This window comes from Centruroides vittatus, unplaced genomic scaffold (genome assembly GCF_030686945.1).
Source record: "Centruroides vittatus isolate TY-2023 unplaced genomic scaffold, ASM3068694v2 contig_1309, whole genome shotgun sequence".
NCBI classification, from domain to species: Eukaryota; Metazoa; Arthropoda; class Arachnida; order Scorpiones; family Buthidae; genus Centruroides; species Centruroides vittatus.
In genome coordinates, this window is record NW_027120832.1 from 72,791 (window position 1) to 97,101 (window position 24,311).

The window sequence follows — 24,311 nt, forward strand, 5'->3', positions numbered from 1 at the left end:
ATAACATGGGCATACACTCACTAAACACTGTTAGAACTGAAATAAACCTTCGTATAACATGAACCTCCAAAATGGAGACGATGGAATATTTGGGACTGGACTTAATATTTCCTGTATAGAAGTAACATATGACAAAATTCTTGGAGAAGGATTTAATAATAATAATTAACAGCCGTATAATAATTCTGCTGCAATTTAAAATCGCAAACCTGTAAATTCCTTCTGTCCTTCCTTACTCTCGAAAATTGAGTTACATACATGAAAGCAGAGACCAGATATGAAAAACATAGGGACCAGAGGACCAATTAACTATATACGAACTTCCGGTTTAGACCATAAGTCACATTATTTCAATTCAAATACAGTCAAACCTGTTTTTATGCGCTCTTTTTATGTGCGATTTTTTTAATGCGAATTTTTAATTTGTGCGGTATAGTTGGCGACTAGTCTCGTGCGATTCGTCATGTCTTACGTTGACTTATTATAGCTAAATAAACTTATTATAGCATAAATGCACTTATTATAGTAATATTATTGCATGAATATGCGAAAAATGAAATAATTTACTTTTTAAGTCAACAAAACACCACCTGGACAAAAATATGTAAAACAGACGATAGACCAGACGATGCAGTCAAGTGCTGACATCTGTTGTCAATAAATTCTATTTCGTACGGTTTATGAGTTATTTTCTATGTGAGACTTTTTTTTATGCGATCCCTGTTGACCGCATAAAAAAAATATTTTTTAATTGTGTCGCGAAAACTATTATTTACAGCCATTCGTGAAGTTTGGTGAGATTTTTTTTTAATGCGTTTTTTTTAATGCGGTCCCTATCCCCCGCATAAAAACAGGTTTGACTGTATTTCCTCCAGAACAGAGTTATAGATGACTGACACAACTGTCTTGTTAACAAGAAATGTATGGCTTGGCCTGGCATTGTAACATCATCACAATAAATAATTGCTTGTTCCTCTTGTTTTCTGTGCATATGTGCCTTTTTGATGGATTTGTGAAAACTTCCAATGGCCGATGATACTGGATGCACGGAAAGAATTTTTTATTTTATAAAATTGCTCTAAGTTTAGATGGGTTTGTGGTTGCGGGTTTAAATTGGTCCATAGCCTGCATTGTGTGACCCATGCCCATTTTCAGACCGACTTTTTAAAGACAGATAATCTCTAGAGTTATTGGCAGGAAATTATAGTATTTTCTAAACAGATCTTAAAAGTATACATATAATATATTGAGTAGTCCCAAACATAAAAACTGCACTGTAACAGTTTAAAATGATGTATCATTTCAAGAATTTTGGCATAAAATGAATTGGATGGAACTAGTAACAAGTACCAGTAGCCTAGATTTATACAAAGTAAATCAAAAAGCACACTTTTGTCTTTTGAAAATGGAATGTTTGAATGGTCGAGATTCTTTTTTTTTTTTTTAACAATTTTCTGCCGACCAACTTTTAATATTTTTGAGTAAAATGTCACACAGATTTTGCCGGTCATTTACAAAATATGTAAGTGTACCATGTATCGGTTTCGTAAAATTCAAAACTGACTAGAATAAATAAATCTAACATTTGCCAAAATCCAATAAAAGTTTTTATGTCTAAAAAATAATTAAAACATGTATAATGTCCTTAGCGATACAAAAAAAAATTGCACCTCGAGTGGGCTTCAGTCTTGTTTGTCCGACTTTCCCTCGACCATGGATTCGCCAAACTCGACCCTCTTCGTATCGACAGGATACAGCCTTAAAATGTAATTTGTATTTAGAGATATTTGAAAATTTATATATATATATATACCCAATTGTAAAGCAAAACTTGACTCACCAACGTTGATATAAATAAACAAGAAAGACGATGTCGTCTCTGAAACATGCCACCCTGTGAGCTATTGGCATGGTGATGATGAATGCAAACAGGTCATCAATAAACGTGTTAAATGCCTAAAGAAAGTTTGCATTTTTAGCATAATATCATCATTAACTCTGATAAATAAGACAATTCTTCCTCACCTTATACATAAAGGATCTCCAAGGGAGATGAGCAACAGATTTTAACTTATAATTAACAAAGAGTTGGGGAAGCATGAACAAGAAACCAAATGCATAAACACCTATAAAGTAATTAATATGGATTTATAAATGCTTATTATGAAAGAATCATCTATAAATATATGTACTGTACATACCATTTACTAAGCTATGTATACACCATGAGTACCAGCTGAAATGCAAAAATAAACTTTTATCATAAAGCATTCTAAAAATCATCAAAATCATCAACACACACACCTTTTTTGAGGAACATAAAGCAGAGAATATACAGCACCTCCAAGGCAGAGAGGATATAGAAGATATGATAAATATTTCATGCTCTAAAATGAAAATAATATTGTTATAATTAACTTCATTATAGTCTGTCTATGGAAAGAATTGACTTGAGATCAACATCAAACATGATGTGGCTTCAGTTAAACCAATCAGCACATTCCCAAATTATGTAAGTTAAAAGTCAATGTTGTGTGGGTTTGGGATGGAGAGTGACAATGCCTTGTTATCATCAACAAAACCATTTATTTGAAGTAAGGCTTCTTAAAGACTTCATATGTAAATACGTGGAGGGGGAGAGAAAAAAATTGTCTCATCTGTATAGAGTGGTCAACCAATAAGGACTGTTTGCAACAAATATTTTAGTTTGGACTGACTATTATCTTGTTTGTTGATTTGTGTCATGACTAAAAATTTCCTATTGCTCTCCACCAAAATCTTGTGACTTGAATGAAGTGAGGTTTCCAATCTGTCCTTTTACATGGATTGAGCTTTACGAAATTAAATGAATCTGAGTGAAGATTTTTCGATTATGTGGACAATCCAAATTTAGAAGATTAGTTCCTAGTTTGTCAGGAAGAAAGGCAATGCATTGTTATCATCTTGTGAGGAAATCTTAATAACAATGGCAGGTGTCATCCAAAAGGATATTAAGATTAGACGAGAGTAACAGAATTGAAGAATGAAACAAAATATTAGGTCAGTTAAGAATTTTGAATCCTCACAAAGATTAAAAGTTAGAGTCACATTCAAATAAAAATTTTAACAGTTAACAAAATTGGGTTTAAAAAAAAATCTAAATTAAGACATCGGCCAACATTCCACAGCTTTTAAGACAAGTGTTGGAATAATATAACTGATAAATCATCTGTGATATCCCATTTTAATCAGAAAATAACAAAATTTAAACTGGAGAAATAACCAAAACTAATGCCAATCCCAAACTGGTTTTGTACAACTGAACAAAGCTCTCATTTGATTTGGAAGATAGTAGTGACAGCATTACATGCAGTTAAATTGTATTTATGGAGAAGACAAATATCAAATATGTCCATCAGATGATATACAATACATTGAACATCCATCTCTCTGCTAAGTATTGCTTACAAATAAAATTACAAATATATTGTATGCATTTTGGCTTAGGCTACAGGCCAGATCCACTAAAACTATAAAAACTTGTTGACTTATCAGTTTTCAGTTGTTTCATCTTAAACTAATCATTCTGTAAGCATTAATATTTCTTTACAGTATCAAACTTCTTTTAGGAAATAAAAATATGAAAACTTCTCAGATGTAAACTGTAAAAATGTGAAAAATATTCTCGTATAATGTAAATTAATGATATGAAATTCATTTTTTAACATTTTTTAAAATTTTTTAAATAAAATTTCAATTTTTATTAACAATAAACTATAAAACTTTCAGATAGGTTATCAAGATTGTTAGAAGAAACATTCAGCATATATTAAATAATAAAAGTCAACTGAACATACAAAATAATTTCTAGAAATATTCTGGATTAACAAATAATTTAAAACTATTTTTACTCCAATCAAGTGTTATTTCTAAACTTATAAATTTTAGAGTAAAAGTGTCTTATCAATTTGCCCCCTTGTACAACTCAGGATTTCATAATGTAGTTTGAGGAAGGCTACCACAGAGTCCTCCTTCGACTACATTATACAATTCTGAGATGTAAAAAGAGGACAAACAGTGAAGACACTTTTACTCTCAAGTTCAGAAGTAAAACTAATTATAACTATAATCCAGGAGTTTTAATTATTTTGTAACTTTGGTTTGAATTTTTAAAATTTTGCAAATTTTTAAAAAAATCTATTAAAACTCTTGTTTTATTGAATTTTTAACTTGTCTCATAATTTGCACATACAGGAGCTCCCCTATTTACAAATATTCAACTTACAAACTTTCAGACTTATGAACAATTTGACTGTATGTCGAAAATTTAAATTTCACACAGGTTCCGAAGTTCTCTTGCTGGTGCAGAGTGGTGTTGAAGCAAGTCTTTAACCAGTAATAAATAATAAATTTTTAATAAATAATTAATGTCAATTTATTTCTATTTTGCATCATCATTTTTCATTTTTGTGTAAATTGTGATGTTTCATCATAACCCAAGAGGTCACATTGTAGTCAATAACACTGGAGTAACAGCATTTTTTGTTATTTGCAATTTTTTAAACTTTTATGATTATTGCTTCAAAAATGCATCCAAAACATAGTAGTAAATCTAACAGTGGAGATAAATGCAAGAAGTGTTGTTCTATTTCCATTGATGGGTTCTGCTATCTTGGCCCATGGGAATGTTGGCCCACCTGTCATGCAAACAATCTTAAAGTTCTCCACAGGAAATGGTTTCTTGTGAATGTCATCACTCTGCACCATCCATCAGATTCCAGACTTGTCAATAGGATTTGTCAGGTGACCGACTGATTTGTAAAAGTTTGCGAATTGTTTTGCCAGCAATTCCATGTCTTTTATCAGTGTGACGAGGAGCTCCATCATTTGTAAACAGAGTGGACATTTTGCCCATCAGCCCACTGGAGAACATTGGAAGACCCTTCTCCAATACGGCAATGTATTTTTCAGAGTTAATACTGAATCATGTATTTGCTGACATTCAGAGTGTCTATGGACTTACAAATTGTCTCTGTGCATTAAACTTTTTGAATTCATTTCATAGTTGTTTCAAATCCCATCTCAGACACAATTGTTTACATTTACTGAAGATTACTGCTCCCAGAGTACACAATGGTCATGATAATGTATAATACCAGGTTGTTCAATAAGTTTTGTCGTTCAATAAGAGATGGCGCTATTAGGTTTGTCGTTTTATTTCTCTAAAAATAGTACTACTTTTTAATAAACACGTGTGAAGTTTCATGTAGATCTGTCAACTCATTCGTATATTTGCAGCTGTTCAAAGTTGACGTGTCAGTGTATTTTTTTACAATGGAAAAAATTGAATATCGTGCAGTGATAAAATTCTTATTTTTGGAAGGTGTAGCACCAAAACAAATTCATGAACGATTGGTAAAAGTGTATAAGGACTCTTCACCTTCAATTAGAACAGTAGAAAGATGGGTTGCTGAATTTAAACGTGGCCGTACAAGTCTCAAAGACGATCCACGTGAAGGACGTCCAAAAAGTGCATCAACACCAAAAATCGTAGCAAAAATACAGCATATGGTTTTGGAAGATCGTCGATTAACTGAGAGAGATTTAGTAGAAGCCCTAGGGATCTCATTAGGCAGTGTGAGCAATATTTTGGCTGATGTTTTGGGTTACAGAAAGCTGTGTGCACAATGGGTGCCGCATTCGCTAACTATGGAGCAAAAACACATTCGAGTGCAACTTTCTCAGCAACATTTGGAGCGTTTTAGAAAAAATAAAAAGGATTTTGTGTGTCGTTTCATTACTATGGATGAGACTTGGGTCTATCATCATGATCCTGAATCAAAACAAGAGGCTAAGGAGTGGTGTGAACTTGGTACTTCGGCTCCGAAGCGAGTTAGGGTCCAGAAATCGGCCAAGAAAGTGTTAGCATCAGTTTTTTGGGATGCAAAAGGAATTTTGTTTGTGGATTATCTCCAAACTGGTAAAACAATAAACTCAGACTATTATTGTAACCTTTTGGACCAGCTGGATGTAAAAATTCGTGAGAAAAGACCTGGTTTACAGAAGAAAAAAATCATTTTTTATCAAGATAATGCACCCTCTCATACAGCTCAAAAAACCATCGCGAAAATCAGTGAATTAAAATACGAATTGTTGCAACATCCTCCCTATTCGCCAGATTTAGCTCCCTCTGACTTCTGGCTGTTCTCACATCTCAAAAAATTCATGCATGGGAAAAGATTTTCATCAAACGAAGAGGTAATAGCAGCCGTGAAAGCGTATTTCGACAGTCTTCCGGATTCTCACTTCAGGGATGGAATCCATAAATTAAAAGATCACTGGAACAAGTGTATTGAAGTTCAGGGAGATTATATTGAATAATAAAATGTATTTCAAACCATAAAATTGTGTTTTTTTTATCGAACGACAAAACTTATTGAACAACCTGGTATTATACTTACTCCAAATTAATAATAACCACTCAATGAAAGAAATGAAAACTTATTAAAAAAAATATACTAGACAATTCCAAGTGAGTTCTGAAGCTATGTATTTTTAGCATGTGTAGAATTTTCAATGGTGGATACTGACATAATTTGTCTAACTGTTAACAGAAGATATGGCCTATTACTGAAGGAAAAATATTCAGATTTCATTCAATATCAAAATTATTTTTTAGTGATTTTAATTTTGACTTCTTTCTACAGATGGACAAAATTTACATACCCAGTTTTATACTTTGATTCTTACATGATGTTTTTGGTTATTATAAAAATTTACTTTTATAAACTAACAAGTAATATTTATTTATCTTTAAGCTAATGTAAATATAGTAGAGCAACGATTATCTGAAACAATTCGGGACTGGGGTTGTTCAGATAATCGATTATATCTGGAAAAATATATTAACCCATCCCATGTTAAAATTTGTTCAAATCCTGGCACGTCTTTAAGTACCCTCTCATGGTCGCACCAGTGCTGCCAGCTAAAACACGCACACCAACAAAAATAATATTGGAGTAGCCCAAGACACAGCCAAATATTGCAGTGCCACAGTACTAGCGGAAATTTAAATTTGCTGACTGGAATGCTTTCGATTAACTGATGTTTCGGTTGATTGATATTCTGATAATCGATGCTCTACTGTATGTTTTTATCCCATTTACGTTAAAAAAAAGCTAACTTACTTGAGAATCATACATTGCAGTTTCTTTTTCATCATTGCTCGTACTTCCAAACTATAATTCATAAAATCAAATTCAGTATTAATTAATTTTTTAATATAGATACTAACAATAAATTCATACGCTTATTTTCGGCTTCCATTCAACCCAAGAAATATTCATTTTCGAAGCTTTAGTAACTTTCCATAACTAAAACAAAATTCATTATATTAATAATGAAATTACACTATAGTTTATGTTATCTGAAGGATTACCTCAATGACAGCTGCAATTCCCATAGGAATTAAAACCAGCAAACTAGTTTCTTCATCTAAAAGATATAAAAACACTATGGATTGACTGACGCATCTCCAAATGAGAGTTCGGTAAGATAAACCAACCATGTTGGTTCGCTTCCTCCAGAAACTGATGTCATTTTTAAATGCCAAAAAGTCAAAAAGCAACTGAAAAATTTATATAATAAACGATATCAAATTCACTGTATATATATTCATAATTTGTAGAGATAATCTGCTCATTCTATAAATTAAATTGATCTTGGCTTAAAACTGGACTATTCTCTATGTGATTTTCAGTAATCATTTTTTAATTTTATTGTACTGATGTGTTGTTTTTATTGCTACTGACAATAGACTTTGCTTCATAGGAAAGTTGATGAAGCATTGTTTTTTGCCAAAAATGTGTAAAATAAAAAGTTCTCGAAAGCTGTGAAACTACTGTTTATATATACCCCATTAAAGCATTTCTCTCACATGTTTATTAGCTCCTATCATGCATATAATACATGTAGAACTTTTAATAAAAATTTAAAAAATCAAGCACAAGATATTTTCAAAAAATATTACAACTGAAGACAAATACAAATAAAATTTGAAATTCTTTTACATTTTTATAAAAATCTAATGCCAAAAGAACTTTTAGACAATTTTTACATATTTGTGGATGAAGAAGAGTCCAAAAAGTCAATTCCACTAATGTTTTAATTATGAGTTGAGTCATAAATAAGTTCTGTTCCAGGGTAGGTGTGTCTTTCAAATACTTGAGAGATGATGAGTCACTTCAACTGAGATTTATTAGTGGCTATTAGCAAACAGTCTTTAAATGTAAATTTTAACACTGAAGTGTCAATAATGTTATATAAAATTGTTTGTGAATTTATTTAAAATGGAACATTTGAAAGTGCACATATGCCATATCATGTTGTGGGAGTTTAAACTCAGCAATAACACTACAGAAACAGCAAAAATAAATTTACAATGTCCATGGCAGTGGAGTAATTTTAGTTAGGGCAGTTCAAAAGTTGTTTACGAAATTCTGTTCTAGTAATTTGTCCTTAAAAGATGAACAAAAACTAGGCCGCTCCTCAAAGTTCGATGATGACATTTTAAAGGTCCTGATTGAGCAGAACTGACAGCAGAGAAGCTGTTCACGTCTCTATCAACCATCAATCATCACCTTCAAAAACTAGGGAAAGTGAGCAAATTGGGAGTTTGAGTTCTGCATAATCTCAGTACACAGAATAAGGCTGGCAGGTCAATTGCTGCTACCTTGCTTTCTTGGCATAAAGAGGAACCTTTATTTGGAAATTGTTATGGGAGATGAAAACTGGATCACATACAAAAATGTCATTAGAAAAAGAAAATAGGTTGATAAAGATGATCAGCCTCAACCAGACTGCAAACCAGTGTGCATGGAAGAAAAATTTTGTTATGTGTATGGAGGGATTATCAAGAAATTATCCATTTCAAGTTATTGCCAAGCAACGTAACTTTTACTACAAATATATATATTCAACAGTTAGAGCAGCTTCAGCTAAATCTTCAAGAAAAATATCCTGCACCCATTAACACCAAAAAAGATCACCTTATTGCATGATAATGCAAGACCACTCGAAACAAAGATTACACAACACAAGAAAAAATGGAGTTTGGCTAGTCTGTTTTGCCAAATCCACCATATTCTCCAAACCCAGAACCAACAGATTTCCATCTTTTTCTGGGCACTGCAGAATGCTTTACGTGAGCAACACTTCCAAAATTATGACCAGGTCTTGAACCTGGTCATAATTTGGTAAAAAAAACTCCTGGATGAACTCCTGAAGTTGGTCCAGGAGTTTTTTTATTCAAAGTCACCAGAATTTTATGCAAGAGGAATTGAAAAGTTTTCCAAAAAATGGTAAGAAGTCATCAATAATGACAATGAATATCATAGAGCACAGCAGTGCTCTATAGTAGAGCTCAGCCACGTGTGTAATGTTAAAGTGCCAAATTTAATCATTAATATCTCCAAGACCAATAAACCAATTTGAAAGAAATTTAAAATATTTAGTGTCTGTGATGAGCACTACAGAAGCCTTAAATTTTGACTAAATTCATTGGATTTTTCTGAACTTATGCAATACCAAATTCAGCACTTTTTCCACTGTGCCTTAAAGTCGTTGCACCTACATTAATTTGGCCAAATGTTAGAACATCTTTGAGCAGTATCAGAAAAGAAAGTTTGAAACACAAAGTAAAGCTCAAAGCCTTATTTCTGTGACAATGCTTATTTTCCCAAATTATTATCATGACAACATCGCTTCATCAAAAACTTCCTGTATTTGTAGTCTGTTTAATGTACAATTTATTCACATGTCGAGTCTTACTGTCAAATCTGCTTACACTATTCTTATGCACTATTCTAAATGAAGGAAACTTTCGAAAGTTTCCTTCATTTAGATATTCTTGCTGAGCACTACTTTTTTCAACCTAGTTTCACCAGTTTTTTATGGGATATATTATATTAAAGTCTATTGTTATATATTTTATTGGCAAATAAATTTCATTTTAAAAAATGAAACTTATTTATGACTCAACCCAAGTATATTCCTGTGGTTGAAAAGGATGTTGTAAGATGTCAAATTTTATTTTATTTGTCTTTGATTGTAATATTATAATTCTAGTTTCTAAACAGGTATTCAAAGGTGCTCAATGAATTTAAACTGGACACTAATGCAACACAAGTAACCCACATGATATGTAGAGCATTTGGAAAGAATACAGTGAGTGAACACACAGCCCAAAAGTGGTTAACAAAATTTGCATTTGGTGATTAGGCTCTTGAAGATGTACCTTGTGAGGGGTGATCAAACATTGTTGATGAGGATGAACTGAAGTTCAGTCTGGTGGCCATCAAGTTGGATTCAAGACAAACATGCCAAGAGGTTGCAAAAGGTTCAATGTGAGTGATGAAACTGTGCTGGAAACAGTTGAAAAATTTCTTTGCTTCCAAAGATTGAGACTTTTTCAGACTAGTATTCACAAAATAATGTGTATCTCGTTGGGAAAAGGTTGTAGATTGTGATGGTGCTTACTTTACCAAATAAAATCTTTTCATTCACTTTTTAAATACATTTTAATTCTAACCTCAAAAACTACACCAACTTTTTTGGTCACCTGATATTCTATTATATTCCCACTGTTGTTATTTCTCTCAATTAACTTACTCCCAATTATTTCAATTGTTTGATAATGCATTATAAAACTAAGAAAACATGTGTTCAAATCATTGACCAAGCACTTAAACTTTTCATATTAAATACTTATATTGGACTACAACTAACTTATTAGAGTTTTATTGTAATATTTCAAGTATCACTCAAAAGCAACCAAGGCCAATAACTGATGTATTGTCAATAACAGAATATCTTCCACAGCTGTGAAAGGATCAATATAAAATAATTCAAAGCAGTGGTTCTGAAACTTTGAAAGATTTCTGGAAATTTTGGAATTCTATAAAAGATATATTTTGGCTAACCCCTACCTTTAGCCATTAACCTTTGGTCATTAATTATGAACTACAATAATAATAAACACCTGAGGCATTATTCTGATTAGCAAATAGAGGAGATCTTAGTTAAGTCAAAACAAAAAATTCAAAACAGGTGTAAATAAAGATATTTTGTTTTGAATTTTGACTAAGATCTTCTCTATTTGCTAATCAGAAACTATACCAGTATAATAAGTCCTATTAATAAACAAGATCAAGTAGACAAGAATACACACAGAAATTTATATCATATTTCATTTAAAACTTAATATATCTTTAAATAATATTTTAAAATATTTTATAAAATAAAAGCACTTCCTTAGAATGTGGCCCTGCACACCCACAATGAGTATCTTGCAGATCTCTGGGGAGTCTGCAGACCACAGTTTTGAAATCACTGATCTAGATCAGAGCTTCTTAAACTATGGGTTGCAACTTCATTTGGGTTGTGTAACAAAATTTAGGAATTTCAAGAACTTTGGCAACTGTTCAGAAAGAATGTCAGCTTCAACTTGAAATGTTCCTCTGTCATATTCTCCAATACTGGTTAGCAAAAATAATTATGAAAACCATTTTGATTTGTATCACTTTATGAACACATAACAGAGAAATAGTGTTCATATATCTTCAATCAGTGTAATCTGCTACTACTTTTTCAATTAATTTACTCCTCTATTTAGTCTCATTCTGTTACCATTTATTTTTTTTATACTTTGCATTGCACATTACATCTTGTGAGGTTACTCAATTAAAGTTTTGTACTCTTATAGACATAATAGTTTAATTCCCGGTAATAAAAATTTTAATAAAATTTCCTTGATATCATTCCTCAGACCCATGAACATTTTGGATTCTCAAAAATTGGGAATTCCTAAATCAGTAAAAAATTTTTCTTAAGAATCAGGATTCACTTTTTAAATTCTCGAGAATCTCAAAATTTAAAAAAGTTGATTATTTATAAAACACTATTAAATTAATTAGAAAAAAACAATGTGACAGGAACCATACAAAGTAGGACTACAGCATACAAGGTCTGTCTTAAAAGTTCATTTTGCAAATAAAAGTTGTTTGCATTTACCTAGAAGTTAGTCAGTTTTGTTGCCTTCGAAGTAGTCCCTCCTGGGTCTATGTACCAAATTCAGCATTTCTACCATGAAAAGGATGCTTCTTTTGGAATGATGACCAGCTCCACTAGCAAATTTTCCTTAATAGAATCAATGGGTTCAAAATGGTGACATTTGAGAACAGATTTTAATTTTGAAAACAAAAAGAAGTCTGCTGGAATTTAGTCCAATGAATTTGGAGGTTGGAGAACAAGTAGCATCAAGCTCTGGGCCAAAAACTCTGTTATCAGTACTTGTGTGGATGGGAGCATTGTCACGATGCCGTTCTCTCCAAGCAGTCAGTCTTTTCTTCCTCACTGCTTCATAAAGACGTTTCAACACTTCCAGATGGTATTCCTGTCTTCCCTTCTGGAAAAAGTTCCTGTTGAATGACACCATCAGAATCAAACAAAACAGTGAGCAGGACCTACACATTCAACTGAACTTGTTGCACCTTTTTGGGTTGTGGTAAAGATTTTCCCACTCACTGTGATGATTGACACTTTGTTTCCATGTCATACCCATAGACCAATATCTCATCCCCAGTGATGATATTTTTCATAAAATTTTCAGTATCAAATGTTCAGTAAAAATTTAACTGTTTATGCAAAAATAAACAACACATCCATCTCATTAGTAGGCACACTTGCTTTCGTCATAATAAATGTTAATGTGGTAAAATTTTAAATATAAGAAAAAATTGTTCGGAATTAAATTTCTTTGATTTATTATCAGTTAATATTTTATTTGTATATTTAGTTTATGTAGTACCTATGTATTTATATACCCAGCATCGCATAAAATGTTTTTGTGCGAAAAAGGGTCAGAAATGGAAAAATGTTTAAGAAGTCCTGATCCAGAGCAATCATATCAAAATTAATTAAAATTACAAGATTAATGAATAATAAAATGTCTTAAATTTTTAAAAACTTACATGAAAAGCAGAAACAAATATGGTTAAAAGTAATAGGTAGATACTAGTATCAAAAAATATTCCTTTAATCTCGTCGGTATCCTTATCGGTGAAACCTGTATAATAATAAACATTTTAAGCTTACAAGTTTAGAGAAATACAAATTAAATGGTCATATAGCATACTGTCATGTGTGTTAATGCACAAGAAAGGCAAGTCCTCAACTTTTACACAATAATATCCCTAAACTGCTTTTCACATAAATATTTCCACCTGTACATTTTAAAGTTGACAAACAAAAATTTCATATTATTACATAATAATGCTTTATATCTGTTTTGAATTCAATTGCATCTAGTTTGTTTCCTTGCCATATTTGTGCAGCTACGATGTAATTCGTAGTATATCAGTGTAAATATGAATAGATAGCTTCAGGGGCAAGAACAAAAAATCAAGTTTGGCTTACATGAACAGAACATTTATTAATTAATGAACAGAAAATATAATCATAAAAAGTTTATTCAAAATCAAAAGCAAAACAATATTTTTATTGTTTGTGATAATTTATAAAACAAAAATATAAATTTAAACGAACAGAAAATATTATAAAATGTTTATTCAAAATCAAAAGCAAAACGATATTTTTATAGTTTGTGATAATTTTTAAAACAATCTTCTACGCAAAGGGCTGGCTTCTCAAGACAGATTGGACAGAAATAACGCGTTTCTCGGCGTTTTTTAGCTTTGGTACAAATTCGACATGGCTTTGTCGGATGTTGTTTTTTCTGAGTAGATGGGATACTCTGTAAATAGTGAAGCTTCTGCAATTTAATTTTTTTTGAAACTGGTTGAATCTCTTCTCCAATCAACGCTTTGACGAATGCTTCTCTAAACTTTTAGTTTAGAGAAGCATTCGTCATAATGAGAAGCATAAGTTTTATTTTAGAGAAAAAGAGAAGCATAAGTTAGCTTATAGAGAAGCATAAGTTTTATTTTAGAAGAAGTTGCTTTTTGAAAGAGTTTGTGTGCATTATGTATATATATTTCTATAATATGTAATGCAACCTTTTTGAGCCATCTAATAGTCTTTCTTAGAGCTGTGTAGTACGATAGCATTTGATCTGATCGTCAATGCCAGACGTTCCATGATTATAATCTCGAATTATATTCGGTTTCGTCGAACATTTTCCATTGCGATTGAACACCTCTACCATTTCAACAACGTGCATGTTTGAAATGGTAAGGACTTCTCGTTTGTCTTTCCATTTACATACAGTAACAGGACCATTTCGCTGCCAAATAAACTCCCCCATCCTCACCAAAAATTTTGTCAGATTCTGAATCACTTAGATTAGTGTAGTAATCAAGTTGTTTTTTAGTCAGTGGTCTTTTCTTATCCATTTTGGGATATTTATAATTTGATTATAAAAATAAATAAAAAATAACACTCTCAAAAAAGACGTAAATGTGATGTGCTCGCCTCTATATCCGATTTATTACTAATGAATTTAGACGCACATCTCCGATTGGCTGTAGCGAAGTGACAGGACGAATCGTGTCTGTGCACGAATTAACTCGTAGTTTGGCTTTAGCGAAGAGCTTTCTGTTACATAAGCCAACTACGAGATAATTCGTAATACCTTTATTTTAAGAAAAACACATTTTATATGCTACTTTGATGTATTATATATACTCTGATTAGAGTTAATGTCCTCAACTTTTACACAATAATATCCCTAAACTGCTTTTCACATAAATATTTCCACCTGTACATTTTAAAGTTGACAAACAAAAATTTCATATTATTACATAATAATGCTTTATATCTGTTTTGAATTCAATTGCATCAAAATCACTTGTAAAAATTAATTTTTGTTGTCTGTTTAATCTAATTCTAACACCTTAAAATAATGATTTAAGCATTGTAACATATTCATTGTATAAAAAGCCAAAACTTTCCTATCATAGTAGGAGATTTCGTCATTTTTACTTTCTGAAAACAGAAACTTCTTTATAACATGCAACGTGGTTTTTTGACTTTTATACACATTTTTAGGAATAAATTACATCCAAAAGTCAGGGTGTGCAGTAAGCTTATGCTTGTATATATATATATATAAATATATATTTATAGATAAGTAAATAAAGAAGACTAAATTAAACTGGCATTTCATATTAAAAAATTATGTATTTTAATGAAAAATAACAAAAATAGTACCCATTTTTAGTAACGAATCCATTGCATGTTCAACAATAACCATTAGTCGCAATCTCCCAACGGTAATTGGAGTGAAGGCAATAGTGAGAGGCATCACAGATTGGCTACTGTTAATAGGCTAGAAAAAATAACATAAATTGATATACTTTGATAATCATTAAATAGTTCATATCTATAGATTGATAACAATACTTACCACTAGATCCTTTAATTTGTAACTCAATTTGCTGACGTGAATGATTGGATAATATTGCTTATTTCCAGTAATTCTACAAAATAAAGAGACTATATAATTTTTTACATTTAATTATAAAATCACAATTTTGTAAGAGTCTTACTTTAAATAATTAGCAATCTCCCCTGGAATTGAGCGCAAAAAAAGCGGTATGGGTTCCGACATCATGTGAAGAGTTAGGTGTGATTTCCAATGAGAAATTGGCTTTACTCGAGACTTCTTCTTCTTCAATTTTTTCTAAGATATAATGCCATAATATTAAAATAACAATATTAATTCAGTTACATGTAAAACTTTAGTAATTAAATTTACTTTCTCATCTTCAGACTTCTTCAACAAACTAAACACTTCTGCTTGTTGAATTTGAAATTCTGTCAGAGAGCCTGTTCCATGAATGCTTTTGGCGTGATTCATTATAGAATTCAGATCCAGTAATTTCCTAGTGGTCTGAAGAGGAATCATGTACACATGCAGGTATAAACTGCCATTATTCAATGTTTTTGATGGCAAGGTGACATTTAATTCTCTAATTAAATAGAATTTATTATCTTATATAAATTATCCAAAATTATAAAAAACAGTATGAGAATACTTACATTTCTTTGTTTTGTGAAATATCAAAATTATTATTAGACCAAACTGACACCAAATCAGATGAAAAATAAACAATGGATTGCGGAGAAGTACACAGAAAGATCTAAAATAAATATTTTTATATTCATGAATATAGAAATTAAATCATTTTAAAATTATTTTTAAGCTATAATTCAGTCAATTAATCATTCTAAAACATCTAGAGGAGTGGTTTTCCACCTTTTTTGGAACCTTGGCACATTCTTATAATCATGTGAAGACCACAGTAAAACTTTATTATTAAATTTGTTGGTCCATTACAATCAACCAATCCATCACAGTATTATTTTCAGTCATAGTCAAAATATCAAAACTTTGATATGAATAATGATGCTCGAGGGTAGACATTCTAGCAGGTATTTCTCGAGACATTCAGTTCTCTAGTTATCTTCTTCTTATTTGGATACACTGTTTCTACTTTTTCTTTCTATCAAGCCTGTGGTAATAGGTACTAACCCAATGACGCAATTGACTATTTTTTTAAACTAACTCTGCATATCTGAACATGACTGTACCACAATCAGTAACGTAACAAGAGTTGCTGGTCCATGCAAGAATTACTTGTAGGATTCCATGAATAATATAGCACTGCATCACCTGCGGACTCAGCTCTTTTCTGACTTTTCTGATAATTAAATCAAATAAATAATTTTTTTATCAATTAAAACACTCATTTTCATATAATTACCTGGAACTTTGTTTTTGTGGTCCAAGATGGTTTTAGGCAGTCCTCTTTTGGTGGACAGGGAGGCACATGGTACATGTTATAAATACTGTAAATGGCATGGGCAATGTAACTGGCAAACAAAAAGCACAGAATTGCAGTGAGTGAGGGTCTCATCTTGAAATACTAGAGGGGAAAAATATGTGCACATTTTAATGATTAAAATGCATTTTGTTCTTTAACATTCTAAAATCTTTATTTAAATTACAACTATATTAAAAATTAGTTGTATTTGTTTCTACACTTACTAAAAAATTTTATTAAAATAATTTTTCAATGCACACACAGTCTATTGATTTATCTGACAAAAGTGTCCTTTGTTTTCACATCCAGAAAAGTAATTATATTTTTCTTCTCAAATAAATTTATTTGCTAAATTCTAATGTCTTTATCAAGTATTACAAGAAGAAACTATTTCTTCTGCATCGAACTGATTAGACAGTCTTCCAACTTCAGATGCTATAAGAAAATCAAATATGATTTGATTGGATTGATACAATAAAGCAATGGGTGATCTGCCAATGAGAGCTGTCTCCCAGATCTCTTATAAGAAACTGGTCCCAAATTTAGGTGTTAGATGTAAGCAGAGTTTAAAATCTGCTATTCATTAGCACCCCTCCCCATTAACTCCACATCTGCGAGGGTCAAGAATTCGGAGAACTGAGGGGTCACGAAGGGGAAGGAAGAGCTTGGACAGGGGAGAGAGGAGAGAAAGGTCACCACTTTTTAGACCGGACATGTGTGTAACAGACGTTGAAGTCATCTGTTCTTGTGATCGCCTTACTTTTTAGTTTAATTATTATATTATTAAATTTTGTAATATTACAAATTGGCGCAGTCGACAGGATTTCAGTACCCAGCTGTATTTATATAGTAGAATCATGCTTTTTAAATTTTTGGTTCAGAAGACCGAAGACTCCTACATTATCTCCCGATATCAACTAGAAGGGGAAGACGAATGGACAGAAATCGACCAAGAATTTCAAGGAATCGAAAATCATCCCGCAATTTCGACCTCGTCGGTTTTTCAAACTGCTATCCGGACGATGACGAATTATCGAACACTATCTATTTCATTATCGGAGACAGAAGGTGAGCTCTATCTTAACAAAACTTTAATACGATCGGTCGCCTCGGACAGTTCGTCTGACCCGAAGTCGGATGTGTTGGCGCAAATGGTTCAGTTGCAAAAGCTGTACATGAGCCAACAAGCCGAGACGTTGAAGATTATGAACTCTTTTCGGCAAACCATCGAAAAAATGTCATTAAATTCATCTCGCGATACGATCAACATAGAAAAATATGATGGAAAATCGGAGAAAGCGCGTGTTTGGATAATTTCATACGAACACGCGTGTGCATCTCACAATTGGATTACAGACGAACAAAAGATTCGTAACCTTCGAAATTATTTGGAAGGAACTGCCGTGAAATGGTACAATTCTCGAGTATTAGATAAGGTCGGTGATAATTGGGAGGAATGGAAAAACTCTTTTCTTAGTGCGTTCGGACAGAATCGGATCCAACTTTCCATATTAGCGGATATGTGGGAATATCGTGGTGGTTCACTATTGGAATATTATTTTGAAAAACAACGGCATATTCAACTTGCATATCCGGATATTGGGGAACAAAGCTTTATCACCATGGTAATACGTGGACTACCGGCGGATATGCAAGCTATTCTTCTTCAACACAATTTAAACGACAAAGAAAACTTACGTGTTGGATTGAGCAAATTGGTACCTACAAAAAACTCTGTACCGAGGAAAATTGAAAAAAGGAATAATATTCATGATAACCGAAGTTTTACCTCCGTGAATGAAATTGATAATGGTCCAAAAAACGAGTAAGGAAGGGTTTACCGATCCCTCAGACAAAATCGGATCATTGTCTAGTCACAGATCATAATGATCCCCGCGTGAAATCGAGGCCAGTCCACCAAATCGACAAACACAAGTGGAAAAAAACCAAGAATGGCCGGTTGATTGTCCCGAAAAATATTCAAAACAGCATTATGAAGCGGTATCATGACGATCCGGACAGTGGGGGTCATGATGGGTTTTGGAGGACTTATTACAAGTTAAGGGCACGGTTCTGGTGGCCTAACATGAGACAAAGTATCCAACGTTACGTGCAGACCTGTCCGATATGTCAATCCGTCAAGTTTAAATACCGACCCCGTCAAGACCAACTCTATTTGCCCCCACAATCGAAAATACCCTTCAATACAGTACACATTGATTTTGCGGAGCTTCAGAAACGCAGTGAAGGGGTAAGAATGACTAAATCATTTCTAGTGGTCATAGACGAAGCTACACGGATAACTTATGCTAAAGCTATGAAGGAGGATGTGCGTAGTGTCATCCGTTATTTGGATAATTTACCATTATTCAATAATGTAACTACTATCATCAGCGATTGCGGATCTACCTTTAAATCGGACAGTTTCAAGCAATGGGCCAGAGACAGGAATATCACATTAAAAACCACATCTCCTTATCATGCTGCCGGGAACGGAGTGTGTGAGAGAAAGATACGGGATCTCAAGAAATTCCTTAATTGTTATCCAGATTTCAAAGGCGGGTGGAAAAATTGCTTGGATGCTGCAGTTCGCCACGAAAACCGAAGCTACAACTCTTTTTTAGGTTGCTCTCCATTATTCAAATGGCAACGAACAGTTGTTAAGCTGGAAGCTGACAGCGAATTCGGAATTACAGATTTACAATCGTATGAAAAGGAGCGTACCGAGGAACAACGAAAGAAATATAGAGAATCTATCAAAAAATATTATGATAGGAAGCATGCAGGACCATTGGTAAATATTAAAGTTGGATCCTGGATTTTAGTTCAGAGTGGTATGAGGGGAAAACATCCGAACATTAAAGGACCGTATCGTATCGATAAAATAATATACTACGACAACATTCCTAAAAATGTGATGTATAGAACGGAAAATGGAACTAAAAAGATAGCTCACCTTACCAATATAAAATTGTATCATCACAGGGGTGATGACAAGGCTAAGAAGGGGGGTGTAAGCAGAGTTTAAAATCTGCTATTCATTAGCACCCCTCCCCATTAACTCCACATCTGCGAGGGTCAAGAATTCGGAGAACTGAGGGGTCACGAAGGGGAAGGAAGAGCTTGGACAGGGGAGAGAGGAGAGAAAGGTCACCACTTTTTAGACCGGACATGTGTGTAACAGACGTTGAAGTCATCTGTTCTTGTGATCGCCTTACTTTTTAGTTTAATTATTATATTATTAAATTTTGTAATATTACATTAGACACGAGAAGAAAATCCAGAAAACTCCATACAATCACCCATCAGTAAGTGCAAACTCATAACCAACTACCAGCATTCAATGGTTTATCCACTCGACCACTGGTGGATGCCATCAGGAAATCATTATACCACATTTAATCCAAGTGATTTATGTTCATATGTAATTCATTATCTCTTTGTATAATTTTAAAAATTTAGCTGTCTGCCCAATTTTAATATAGCTTCATTTAGAAAATCTGTACATCTAGTTATATCTAAACACTGCTCAACAGTGTTTTGCATTTATCAATAACATAATTGAAAATAGAATAACGCAACATTTATTGAAAAAAATCTAACATTTGTAAATGATTAAACCAATTTTTATAATTTATCAGAGTTATTTTTCATATTAATCATTTATTTAAGAGAAAATTATCATATTGATATTGGCAATATAAGTTTACTATCACAACATAGAGTTGAGAGCCTCACAATAACATGTTATCTCAATTTTTCAACAGTGGTTTTGGTATAGTATTTAAAAGATAAATATTTGTTTTCCTCTATGTTATTGTTTAGATTAATTAATGATCTTAATTACAGTCCTTATGGGTAATCTTAACTCTGAAAACTATCAGTCAGCATGAACAAGGGTTAAAGAACAATGCAATACCTGAACCACCTGCAAAAATAGCAAGAATACCAACCAAATTTGAATATAGATTCTTGTGACTGTACGTCTACCATACAACTGTATTGTCTTATGGCATAGTTCTACCACACAGATATATGGTAAATCTATTGCTACAAGAATCTGTACCCAAATTTTGCATTCATTCAAAAAATTATAAACAATCTTAAATGACAGAAAAATGCTATTTTTGTAACTTTTAAATTATCCAAATTCCACTATAAATCCATACATTTTTCTAATCATTCTCAACTGCAGAGTATCCAATGATACAGTACAATTCAATTACTATTACAATTAAACTGTTCAGTATCACTTCATAAAATGTTAATATTGATAAAGGAAATATCATAATTTGACAATAAAAATAAGCATATATATTATATAAATTTATTACATTTAAATAACTTTTATGAACATAATTGTTTTATATGAATGTATAATAATTTTTAAATATTAATTGTTCAAATTAATATACTTTACATTAATTAAAATAATATAAGCATAATTTATATCATAAATTCTGTTGGATTTGATCAAAGAAAGAATTTTGAAACAATTGGACCAAATTTTTAGCACTTAATGAGCAATTCTTTTATTATGATATTGTTAAAATGCCAGGCTGCAATTTTTAATCACATTTTTTAATTTATTTAATTTAAAATATATGCTCTCATCTTCAACTTGCCCCTGTACATCATACTTTTCCTTCAGGAATGGAGTTTTGCCTGTCATCTATGCCAGTGGTTCTCAATCTTTTTGAAGTAGGGGAACACTAAACTTTTTCACATTGTTTTCCACGGAACACTTACATCAGCTTTAAAACAGGGGTGGCAAACCTTTTTGAAATCAAGTGCACTTGGTTAGTAGATGATGACATTGGCACTTGCTAATTACATTCCTATACAAAAATTATTTTACATTGTATTGATTTTTCTTTTGCAACAATTTTTAATTGTATATTTGTTTTTTTGCAGAACACTTGAAGTGGCTTCACGAAGCACCCATGTTCCGCGAATCACTGATTGAGAACCACTGATCTATGCAACACCTTTCAGGGGAAAATTTCTGAATTGAAATAACGTGACTTCCTGCTTGCATTGGAAGTTCGTATATAGTTGATTGAGGCCTCCTGCCCTTAAGGTTTCCATATCTGGTCTTGTCTTTCATCTACCTAATACCATTCTCGAGATTAAGGAAAGACAGACAGACAACGGTGAGAATTATAGGTCTACAATTTTTTCAAATTGCAAACTAATTGGCTAAACTAATTAGGAAAAACTAATCTCCTCTTATTTGATAAAAAAATGTTTCTAAAAATTTAATTGCATTAACAAATGCATATATAACATTTATTCAAAAAATGTTGTAGCTGACTAAAGGTAAAAGATTTGCTACATAAACAAACATCTTTTATTGGCCTTTTTTAATCTGTTAACATTTTTATATGATGTTTTATATCTTTTAAATTTATTTACCAATGCAAGTATGCAGGATTTAAATATAACTATTCATAAGCTAATAAATTTATTACAGATAGAAAATTTAATTATATAAGTTTAGTAAGACAAACAGATAAAATATAGTTTGCCCTAGATAAAACTTTTCATCTCCCAAAGTCAGTCATACATTCTTATATAGAAAAAATTTGCAAAGCAATCAGGGATCCGGCAACAATCCTTCAACGGATAACTGCCATCAACATTTTCCCAACGTAAAAGAATTTGAATTATCCACACATTAAAAGTTACGCAATAAAAGAACAAGTTGCATAATTAAAAAATTGATCTACGACTCCGCCGCCTTATTCCACAATTTTACCAAAGATGTAGCCTATCCCAGCCATCATCATGCTCTCCGGCAAAACGTTAAGCTGATTTTTGTAACTTTCTAGTACAGCGAGATCCACAAATCAACCAATGCATCAGAACAATATGCTCCAGACTACTTTAACACTAACCGACAAGTCAAAATATGGGCTTTAAAGAGTTCTCATCTAGGTAGCCCGAACAGCAGTACTTCTAAGACTACAGAGTTTAATTATTTAGCACATGTGACTATGCCGGCTTCGAGTAGCCCACTCAACCATTTGTGGAGTGCTCAATGTTATATAATTTTAGGAGGGTGTGGGGGCTTGCCCTGATCCGGGTGCTGAGGTGCAAGCAATAGCGAGCACCAAGATGCACATCTACATGTGAAGCATGATAAACTGATACGTGTTAAAAACTGACCTTCACCCCCCTGGTGTGAAGATCGGTTTTTACTGAGTTCTTCCTCAACAAAGGGTTATATCTGGCCACTTGGAATTTCTCTGCATATTTCATTAATACAAAAATTGCTTACAACTCGTGGGAAACCAACAATGTGTAACAAGTCTCCGAAGTTATCTACCGAACTGGGATGTTAAGCGAGAAAGTGAGTTTCTGGATGTCAAATCTCTTGTTAAATGAGCTGGATATAGTGATAATATTAATAATCTCAGTCCATAAGCAATTTTAAAGTTACTGGCGCAAAGAACATTGTTATTTCCCAACTTGAGTAACAAATCATTCGTGCAGTTAATAAATATAAATTGTTTTCAAAACTTCCAACATCCATCTTTTTATAAACGTAAAAATATCGTATCTAACATTAATTACTTAAATTAATAAACTTGGATGATTCCAGCTTAGCGAGTCCATTCGGTGACGTACCTCGAATTAAAATTCGTTATAAGCATCTAAATATGCTGATTTTTAAATATTTAAATTCTTCACATCGTTCCGAAGAATATAAACGTTAAAACAAGCTACTTCTTACGAGCTACCGAACCTGACTTTCCGCCATTTTCGTTACGCATAACGCCCTCTAATCGATTTTATAAATAAAAATTGTACTAAGCAATTTTTTTTATAATTTAAAATTGTCAAGTTTGAACTTAAAAAAATAACTGCGAATACAATTGAATATTATTTCTGATATTAATTTTTAACAATTAAAATTAAAAGTTACGTAATTAAAACTTCGGTTCGACTTTTTTTTTTTTTTTTAACTCTTTCCGCCCTGTGGGCACTAAGAGGGCCTCTTTTAGTAGGCCCATTATGGGTTCGGCCAGGCCCACAATGGGGCGACCGGGTGGTGAGGGACGGGGCCCGACATATCCGAACGGACCACCCCCCGAAAAATTCCTGGGGATTATTCGACCCGTTCGGATTCGATCCCGGGTCCCCCAGAGCGGTAGGCTGCCACCTTTACCGCTCGGCCATCCGGCCGTCTCGGTTCGACTTACTGTGATGAAATCTGAATGTTAGTTACATTACATACTGTGCCTAACAAATATGTTTTAAAATAAATAATACGAAATGTAATTTAGAAGTTTCATTTAGTCTTTTTAGATGTTTGCGTTAACGTAATTTCGTAAACTGAGACTTTCAATAACCTAGAAATACGGCCGGATTGCCGAACGGTCGAGGTCTCTGGTGGACCCGAGTTCGAATCCGGACGGGTCGATAAATCCCCAGAAATTTTTCGGGGGGGGGTCCGACCAGATATGTCAGGTCCTATCCCTCATCACT

The 24,311-nt window shown here is 32.7% G+C and overlaps 1 protein-coding gene across 1 annotated transcript; it reads right to left on the minus strand.

Annotated features, from left to right (window-relative positions):
* Nucleotides 1–1,584: 1,584 nt before the first annotated feature.
* On the minus strand, nucleotides 1,585–23,593 carry LOC136989888 (lipid scramblase CLPTM1L). Its single transcript, XM_067288187.1, has 16 exons — nucleotides 23,451–23,593; nucleotides 16,761–16,922; nucleotides 16,036–16,136; nucleotides 15,752–15,965; nucleotides 15,543–15,676; nucleotides 15,401–15,473; nucleotides 15,205–15,322; nucleotides 13,008–13,102; nucleotides 7,418–7,606; nucleotides 7,287–7,352; nucleotides 7,167–7,217; nucleotides 2,305–2,387; nucleotides 2,202–2,236; nucleotides 2,026–2,126; nucleotides 1,841–1,956; nucleotides 1,585–1,758 (listed from the first exon to the last, which is right to left on the minus strand). The coding sequence occupies exons 2-16, from the start codon at nucleotides 16,911–16,913 to the stop codon at nucleotides 1,683–1,685; spliced, it is 1,605 nt and encodes a 534-aa protein (XP_067144288.1). The 5' UTR covers nucleotides 16,914–16,922; nucleotides 23,451–23,593; the 3' UTR covers nucleotides 1,585–1,682.
* Between the last annotated feature and the right edge of the window lie 718 nt (nucleotides 23,594–24,311).